Source organism: Phoenix dactylifera, chromosome 8 (genome assembly GCF_009389715.1).
Source record: "Phoenix dactylifera cultivar Barhee BC4 chromosome 8, palm_55x_up_171113_PBpolish2nd_filt_p, whole genome shotgun sequence".
Taxonomy (NCBI): domain Eukaryota; kingdom Viridiplantae; phylum Streptophyta; class Magnoliopsida; order Arecales; family Arecaceae; genus Phoenix; species Phoenix dactylifera.
The window spans coordinates 5,671,866-5,681,052 of record NC_052399.1 but is presented as its reverse complement, the minus strand read 5'-3'; the positions used below and the strand labels follow the sequence as shown (position 1 = coordinate 5,681,052).

The window sequence follows — 9,187 nt, the reverse complement described above, 5'->3', positions numbered from 1 at the left end:
TTAAGGATGATATTCGGAAAGCACCGATTATTTTCCATTTTATTAAAAAGGCAACCGTACAGTACCAAGACAAAACCAAAACAATCTTACTCGGCGAACACTATAATTACACACCGATGACCAGCCCTTAGAAAGGAAAAAAAAAAACAGGAAGCACACACTTTTGGCAACATGGCACCTGGCGATCTCCATGGCCTTATTCAAGGAGAATACTACGTCTCTATACTTTCGGACCCAGATTTTTCCACTTCAGCCAGATATCTCAATGGACTTCATCTCGGGTTCTTCACCGCCTCTTTGGGCACGGTCACCGTTAAACCCCGTTTTCCATCGATGCTTTCACCTGTTCCACCTTGGCGTTCTCCGGCAGCCGGAACCGTCGGAGGAATTTTCCGCTGCTTCTCTCGACGCGGTGCCACTTGTCGTTCTTCTCCTCTTTCTCCTTGCTGCGCTCGCCGCTGATCTGGAGGACCCTGTCCTCCTCTACCTCCACCTTCACCTCCTCTTTCTTAACCCCGGGGAGGTCGGCTTTGAAGATGTGGGCCTCCGGGGTCTCCTTCCAGTCGATGCGGGTGTTGGCGAAGGCGGAGGTCTCGCTCACGAAGCCGGGGCGGGACTCCGCAAGGGAGCTGAAGGTGTCGAAAGGGTAGGCCTGGAAAGGATCCCAGACGTCGAGGGAGAAGGGGTCAAAGACGTTGCTCCGCCTGATGATCGACATATTGCTTAGATTGTGCTCGTCGGCAGTGGAAAATTAGCTTCGGATTTTAAATGCTTTCTCAAATTGGAACGGCTTCTACTCGATGCGATGATCTGCACCCAGTCCTGGTAATTTATAGATACAGGATGGATAGGTCTCGAAGTCTCCAGACTTCATAGTGCGGACCCGCCTCGGGGACACGTGGATGGCTCTGGAATGCTCGACCACGAACCACAGCTTTCCGGAAGACGCTACCACCTCTCTAGCTCTGCCCTGGCCCATGGGCTTTCGATGGGCTATCCGAATAGGGCCCAAAATATGCGGTCCACATGTCTCTCTTCCTGAGTTTGGGTTTATCTACTTATTTATTCATTTTATTTTTTGTAACAAAAGTCTCGATGCTATCTCTGGCTGTGAATTCCGTTCGTCCTAAAAAACTTGCAGTCACGGATGGCTAAATTCCTTTTCATAAAATGTGCAACACTGATGGCTCACCAAACTGATTCTGATTCTAGAACTCTGGTATCCATGTTCGTTTTGGGGAGCACTGATACTCAGATACCCAAGTTCTTCGTTTCTCGCAATCCCAATTGAAACATTAAATAAATATCCTATGTTACAGATTCAAAAAAAGGGCATAATATATTTTGTGGTGGGAATTCGTTTGAGAAAAACTTTGCTGATAGAATCATATTGTGTTGATCGAGTCTCAGTGTCACGAAATAGAATCCAATACAAACACAGTCATTTCTACATTACAGTAAACCATGTCCGTTCCGTTATTAAAAGAATTGAATACATTGTAGATTCATTTAGCAATTCAATCCCATCTTTTTGGCATTATTTTGTTCTTGGTTAAAGCATTTTAAAAAGCACCCTTGGGCATGAGCAGATTCGGCCTTGAGAGGGCTCGAGAGCCATCCTAAACAATCCCACCAAAAGTCCGTCCTTTGGCCATGCATGGGTGTGTTCGAGTCATTCTTTGCACTCCCACAAAAAAAAAAAAAACAGCATCGGCCTAGAAACTTCAGTACGTACCCATCTCTTGCTATATAAATCCTTCAGAGATCCAGCTTCCTCCCATCACCAACAATCTGTTCCAACATTCAGCTCCAATCAAAGTAGCTCCATGGTAATAAATTCCCACTCTCTCGACCCTAAATACTGCACAACATGAAAGATACAGATCTCTTCCAAGATTCTTGAGCCGATGCAGCAACAACTTCGGTCCCTTCTCTCTCTCAGCCTCTTAAGATTCCTTCTAAGATTTCCCATTTGAAACTCTCCGGAATTGTTTGATTCAGAGGAAGAGATTTTCTTCACTTCCAGTATATGATGGCCGGAAAAGTAGATTTTATATTTTTAGTTGACTATAGAAAAGTAGCATATTTCAGAATAACTTATGTTTGATTGAGCATTTAATTTTTTTAAAAAAATATATAAAATATCTATTATGCTCTTAATAAAGAAAAAAAATCTCTAATTTTCGGTCGGATGGAATTAAATTTTTTTATGTCCAATATGAATTTTTCATTTTCATAAAATATGAAAATCTTATTTTTATTAAAAAAAACTAATTTTCTATCTCTCCCTTAAAAATTTCAATGGAATATGAGACATTTCTCCATTTTCTCCTTGGCCATACTTTTCTCTTTCCTCTTCTCCTGAATCAAATAGTCTTTCCTTCTCTCCCTGAATCACTCTCCAATTTCATCAGCGAGACTTCCACTTTTTCCAACACCTGCATTGAATAGAAGGAGACGCCGGAGGCCCACATCTTCATAGCCGATCCCCATAGAGTGAAGAAAGAGAACGTAAAAGTAGAAGCGGAGGAGGGCAAGAATATCCTCCGGACCAGCAGCAAGCGAGCAAAGAGAAGGAGGAGAAGAACGAGAAGCGGCACCGCGTCGAGAGGAGCAGTAACAACTAACAAGTTCCTCCAGCGGTTCCACTTGGCCGACAATGCCAAGTTTGACAAGGAGATTGAGGTGAAATCTATATGAGATAGTTAGGTTCAGTGCATAGGTGCGATTCTAGTCGCAAAAAAAAGAAAGATGAAAGAGAATAAAGATATCAAAAAAAAGGAAAAAATCTTTGGCTCAGATGTTTGTTATGTTTGCTTGCATCCTTTATAAGTACTATGAGTGTTGGCCAGACATTCATACTTTCTGCTAGATTTTATACTTCATTGGGCCGGTTAGTTTTTCTATGTTAGGGCGTGTAAGAGCAATTTATTCGCATGTCACGATCTTTAGGTGGAGATGAGATTAGCGAGTCTGACAGCTCCAAAGCATCAACAAACCAAACCACTAGCTAATTGTCTCAATGATACTAATCCACAAGCCTTGATCTTTTATTACCTTCCGTGCGGGATGGGTGCTGCTACGAGTTCCGAGCAAGGAGTCCCACACTCAAGATCTGTAAAACCATTCTCCTTGGCCATCCGGGAAACTAGTAACTATATTTCTACTTGTAGAATTCCATAGAAAATTTGAATCCTTTGAGGCAAATAAGCATTTCAATGTAAGCATTTCAAGTCGAATATATATATGGTAGAGAAAGTACCAGCATTGCCCATCGGCAAACCACCTTATTCGTACTTTCTCGTGAAAAGCCGATTACCTATAGTCTTCTTATTGTGGGTCAATCTCGGATGAGCATACGATAGATATAGCTCATAGAAAAAAAAAAAAAGTGATTCAAAAAAAGGAGGGTGGTGTGAGAATCCGTATACAAGAAAAAGGAGCTTTGGCGATGCTTTTTGAGGCTTTTACCGACGCTTATAAGCGTCGGTAATTTTCTTCCCGACGCTTTTCAAAGCGAAACCAAAGCGTCGGCTATGTCGGAGTGGAAAAAAAAATTGTTGACGGCGTTTGAAAAGCGTCGCTAAAGGGTATTTTTAGCGACGCTTTTAAGCGTCGCTAAAATTCCTAAACCAGTTCAATTAGCGACGCTTTTAAAGCGTCGTCATAAATTTTTTTTATGAAAAAAAATATAAAAATACCCAAGAAAACCTTGTTGTGCCCTGTAAAAAAAAAGAAAAAAAAATTACTGGGCGGCCTCAGCGATGGTGCTGTTGGCACAGAAGTCGTCGCGGGTGGCGCCGTTGCCGCCGGGGATGAGGAAGTGGGCCAGCTGGCCGGTGTTGGCGACGAGATTCTCGTTGCAGAGGAACTCCTCGCTGCACACCCGCTCCACCTCGCGCTCGTAGTCGTGGACCAGCACGTCGGTGGGCCCCCGGGCCGGCGGAGCGGGCCATCACCGCTGCCGTGAAGATGGCGGACATCCTCCCGGGGGAGGTGGAGGCGTGGCCGCGGGGCCCGTCCACGAGGATGACGTCCCAGGGGATGTCGTAGAGGGCGAGGCGGCAGTCGGAGAAGAGGAGGTTCTGGACGGGGCGGCAGTCCCCCCGACGGCCGCGGCGAGCGGCGGCGATGAGATCGGGCATCTCTCGGGCCTTGGTGGTGTAGGCGATGTCGTAGGCCTCGAGGCCCGGGAGGCGGCCCTCGAGGTGGCGATGTAGTACTCGTTCTCATCGAGAAAGACGGTGCGGCGCCGTGGTTGAGGGCGCGCCCAGAGAGGGGTCTCGTGGCCGAGGCCAAAGCGAGGAATTTGCAGGGAGCGCGGCGGCGGAGCACGGCGGCGATGGTGCGGAGGTCGGCGTCTCCCATCTTGCCGCTGGAATTTGAGGCGGCGGCGTACGTGACGAGGGCGTCAAAGACGGGGTCAGGGAGACGGGAGGTTGTGATCGGAAGGAAGAAAGGGGCACGGGCAAATTGGTTAGAGGAGGAGAGGCCGGGGTCTCGAGGGTGGTGGTAGGGTGACGAAGCGAGGAGGGCGGCGAAGGTGAAGAAGGAGGCGAAGGCGATGAGCCAGAGACGGTGATTGAGACCCCAGGAGATACAACATGGGCGCCGCCCGTGGATCCACCGCCAGCGCCGGCGCCGCCTCCGCCAACCTGCCTGCTTGGCGGACTGCAGGAGGATGAGCTTGGCGTTGTTGATTCCCTTCATCTCTTTTGTGCGCTGCTCTAATTTACAATAGGAGGAGGGATCGGGGACTTGGGTGGCCTGAGAAGGCATGAAGCCGGACGCCGGAGAAGAGGGAGGAAGCTCCATCGAACTCCATCGACGCCGGAGAAGAGGGATCGGGGCCTGGGTGGCCGCGCTCTCTCTCTCTCGCTTCTTGGAAGGAATCTAATCAAGAATCGGGAGGGGGTTAGAGATTTGTAAGGGAGGGGTTTGAGGGATCGGGAGAGGGAGGGGATTTGTAGAGAGGAGGGGGGAGGGGGCGAGCGGCGGAGAGAGAATTTGCAGGGAGGAGGGGAGGGGGGATAATGGCCTCCGACGACGCTTTCTAAAGCGTCGTTGGGAGGAAAAAAATAAAAAAAAGGATTTTTGCTTCCGCCGACGCTTAAAAGCGTCGGCCCAAGCTACGGGGTTGCGACGACGCTTATAAGCGTCGGCGGAAGCCAGACTTCCAAAAAAATTGCCGACGCTTCTACTTAGCGTCGGCAGACAAAAGTCGGAAAAGATAGTTTTTCTTGTAGTGTGTGTTTTAGCCCCACATTGGTTATTCACTGGATAGATTTTTGGGTACTTATACGGAATCAAAGAACCCAAATAATATCTTCCGGCTAGCCATTTTGGGTGAGATTCTGAGTCATTATAAATGGTATCAGAGCCGACCCGGCCCATAATGTCACGCCTCGAATTCAGATCACGACACGACCGTGCTATTGCAAAATTAACATACAATAACACGCAACCACTTTAAAACTTCAAATCGATTATGAACAATTATATTCCTGAATATCATCAAATGTTTCATCAGTAAAGATTGATTTACAGAGCGTTTAAAAATATCAACATTAATATTTATTTTCTTTTCCCCATAACCTTGAAGCATGTCGCGCTCCTTGTTTCTAGCATCTCCTACTCATCTGTAAGAACATAAATAAATGGGTGTGAGCTATAAAGCTCAGTAAGTAACCATGCACAATCTTATCAAATCAAGATAATATTTTTGTATGCCAATACACTATTTGAAGAACAACAGTTGTAACAAAGAAAGCATTTTCTATAATCAAACCAGACGTAAACCTTTTGCCTTTATTCCATGCTTTGAAATCCGTACTCATCATTATTCTTGCTTTGAAATCCGTACTTATCATATTCATGCTTTGAAATCTGTTGTGTTATTATTCATGCTTTACAATATGTGCTTGTAACAAAGTAAGCATTTCATATAATCCAACCAGTCATAAAAACTATGCAAGTCCATTCATTGCAACTTCATAAATATGATTAAGCATCATAAAATTTTTGCCATTTATGCATCAATAAAACTTTTGCCATTAATCCATACTTTGGAAATTCATACTCTCAGATGGTAGTGTAGCTATGGCCGCTCTTGTTCCCACGACAAGGCTTTTACCACTACATGGTCATCTTCCAGTACTATTACCCACTGACGGGGTCGTAAAGCCAAGTTACTTTTACCCACTGAGGGGGTCGTATGCCTAGTTACTGTTACCCCACTGGCGGGGTCGTACATAGCGATCTGAGAGTTCTTAAAACAAATCATGTTTTTCATAAATCTTATTTCATAGATACGTTGGAGAAGTGAATAATGGCATCATGCTAAATAAAGTTCATGATCTTGCTGAAATCTTTATTTTTCCATGCATTTTTCTACATCATCATAATCATGTGTACATAATATGATAATCATGATGGATGCTATTTATCCAAAATCATGCAATCATTTGCTAACAGATGCTTGATCCTAATTTTGTGAAAATATAAATAATCATATACAATTTCATAATCAATAGTCACAAGTACTTGATAAAACATAAGATTATATCAGGGTTACTTACATTTTCCACAATTCATATACACAATTCCAATTCCATAAATAATACTTTTCATCATATAAAACGTGATACATGATCCATAATAAGATTAAGACAGGTTACTTACCTTAATTTGCTCACCAAATGCCAATTCTCCAATACCTAGCAAGACCATTAAATTACATGTCACTTGCACATTTAATTTCTATTTATTTATAATCTTAAAGTCATTTACAGCCCATCCATAGGACTCAATTTATTTTCGAGTCCATAGCCTAATTCAATTTCCGGTTCAGGCCCATGGCCCAATTTAATTTCTGGTTCGGGTCTAATCTACTTCCTAGTTCGGATTTGATTCCATTTCTGGTTCAAGTCTGGGTCCATTGCATACTGGTTCAGATCTGACCCAATTTCTGATACAGGTTTGGGTCAATTGCATACTAGTTCAGTTCTGACTGAATTACTGGTTCAGGCCAGGGTCAATTGCATACTGGTTCAGATCTGACCTAACTACTGGTTCAGGTCTGGGTCAATTACATACCGGTTCAGATCTGACCAATTACTGGTTCAGGCCTGGGTCAATAACATACTGGTTTAGTTAATTCTGTGTTTAAGAATATTGGGCTCGGACCAGAGCCTAGCCCGGCCTCGGGCTTCTAAAGCCAAATTTATTTGAAGCTCATTCCGGAATCAGGCCCAATATGGCCCACAACAACTTTTATTTTATTTTTTCTTTCCCCTTCTTCCTTATTTTCTTCTTTTTTTCTTTTCGTTTCTTTCTTCCCTCTTCTTCCTTCTCGAACCTTCCTTTCCCTGCTTTTCTTTCTTCTTTTTCTTTTCTTTCTTCTCCTCCCTTTACGACGCTTCTTCTCCACCTTTCTTCTTTCTTTCCCGAGCTCCTCCCCCTCCTCTTCTACTCTCCTCCCATGAGGCAAGGAGGCTCGATGGAGCGCTCGGGCGGAGGCCGGCCCGAAGCTGGCGCCGCAGCCAGGAGCGGCCCAATGTATTTGGGGGCCTAAGGCCGTTTTGTCTTTGAGGCCTTCCCTACAGTGGGCCGCCGTAAGGCGAATTCACAGGGGGCCTTTTTTTTTTCATTTTGTCTTTGAGGCATTTTCTGCGGTGGGCCTTCTTTGGGCCGGGGTCTTAGGCGACCGCCCCAGTTGCCTAAGGGTTAGGCCGGCCCTGGCCGCAGCGAAGTGGATTACCAATTGAAACCCCCTTTGGTTCTTCACTCTTGCGGAAACTAAAAAGAAAGGAGGAAAAACAAAGAAAACGGACAAGTCTACGTCCTACCTATATCTTCTTAAATCCCATCAAGAGAATTCCAATATCAAAGATAATTTAAGCCCTGAGTTCCCACCTTAACCCTCTCGCAAGACTAGTTAAACATAAAGAAAAAGTTATAAGAGTAGACTATAAAACGAATCTGAATAGAGTACCAGCTTGTCTTCTCAGGCAAAAAAAAAAAAGGGAAAACAAAGCAAAAGAAAGAAAAAGCTTATTTATTCCTCTAATTAGTAATTGCCAGTTTTTCAGACGCATCCCAGAACACACTTACTACAGGTCTCGCAAGCTATAAAGACGTCTCAAATGAGATAAGAAATTTGATAGACGAATCAAGCCCTCATCTCCATGCAAAGAACGTCTAAGAACGAACAATATCCCACATCACTTAGAGGATGGCGACGGCAACGGAGATCCACTGCCGTCAGATGCCTTCCTTCCCCCGCCGTTGCCTATCATCTTCTTGAACTCCTCAAAGTTCACGCTACCATCGCCGTCGGAATCGACGGACCGGATCATCTGGGCGCAGTCCTGAACGGAGCACTTCTCGCCCAATCTCTTCAGCACCAGATGAAGCTCCTCCACGGAGATCCGCCCGTTCTTGTCCAGATCGAACATCGCGAAGAAGCCCCTCAGCTCCCTCTCCCCTCCAGCGACGTCGCCCAGCCCGCTGTGGAACGCGGCAAAGTCATTCAGATCCACGAAGCCGTCTCCGTCGGAGTCGAGCTCCGCCATGATGGCTTTGAGTTCTTCGTCGGATTCCTCAAATCCGAGGGCGCGCATCCCGTTGGCTAGGTCCGACGCCGAGATCTTGCCGTCGCCGTTGGCATCGTAGCGCGCGAAGGCCTGCTCGACGTCGTTCATGGAGGCCGGCTCCGGGGGCTTCTCCGATTCCTGGGGTTTCGCCATCGCGAGCTTCGTATTCTATTTGTAGTGGAGTGGACTAGCGGCAAAGAAGTGCTTTTTGTTCGACATGTTCGCGTACGGGCCTTATATCAGAATCCTTACGGCGCTTTCCTTTTGAAAATTAAAGGCCGGTACATCTTCGGACGTGCCTATCTTTATAACATCCGGTCCGTATACATTTAACTCAAGATCCTTAGAGGACGAAAATACCCTCCATGTCCAATCTAATTATAAAAGCCAAGTCCGTTCTCCGATTACGATATAGTTTTATTTTTTCTATTTTTTATTTTTTTATTTTTTGCTTAAGAAAAGAAAAAAGAAAAAAGAAAAGATGAGGAGAATCTCACCCATATAGCAACCCCTATTGGCCCCCTCCTCATTGAAGAGTGTTCGATGCGGGTAGTGTTGGAAAAATTAAATACGCACGCGGCCATTCTCGGGCT

At 45.3% G+C, this 9,187-nt stretch overlaps 1 protein-coding gene and 2 pseudogenes across 1 annotated transcript; all 3 read right to left on the bottom strand.

Moving 5' to 3' along the window:
• LOC103699562 lies at nucleotides 1-821 on the bottom strand (annotated as a pseudogene).
• A 2,907-nt stretch (nucleotides 822-3,728) lies between these two features.
• On the bottom strand, nucleotides 3,729-5,837 carry LOC120111472 (annotated as a pseudogene).
• A 2,240-nt stretch (nucleotides 5,838-8,077) lies between these two features.
• On the bottom strand, nucleotides 8,078-8,846 carry LOC103720953 (probable calcium-binding protein CML18). The gene has a single exon (XM_008810934.4). The coding sequence runs from the start codon at nucleotides 8,745-8,747 to the stop codon at nucleotides 8,223-8,225; it is 525 nt and encodes a 174-aa protein (XP_008809156.2). The 5' UTR covers nucleotides 8,748-8,846; the 3' UTR covers nucleotides 8,078-8,222.
• Between the last annotated feature and the right edge of the window lie 341 nt (nucleotides 8,847-9,187).

Excerpts from the sequence above, each read along its gene's own strand:
- LOC103720953 (XM_008810934.4), bottom strand. The coding sequence starts at position 8,747 with ATGGCGAAACCCCAGGAATCGGAGAAGCCCCCGGAGCCGGCCTCCATG.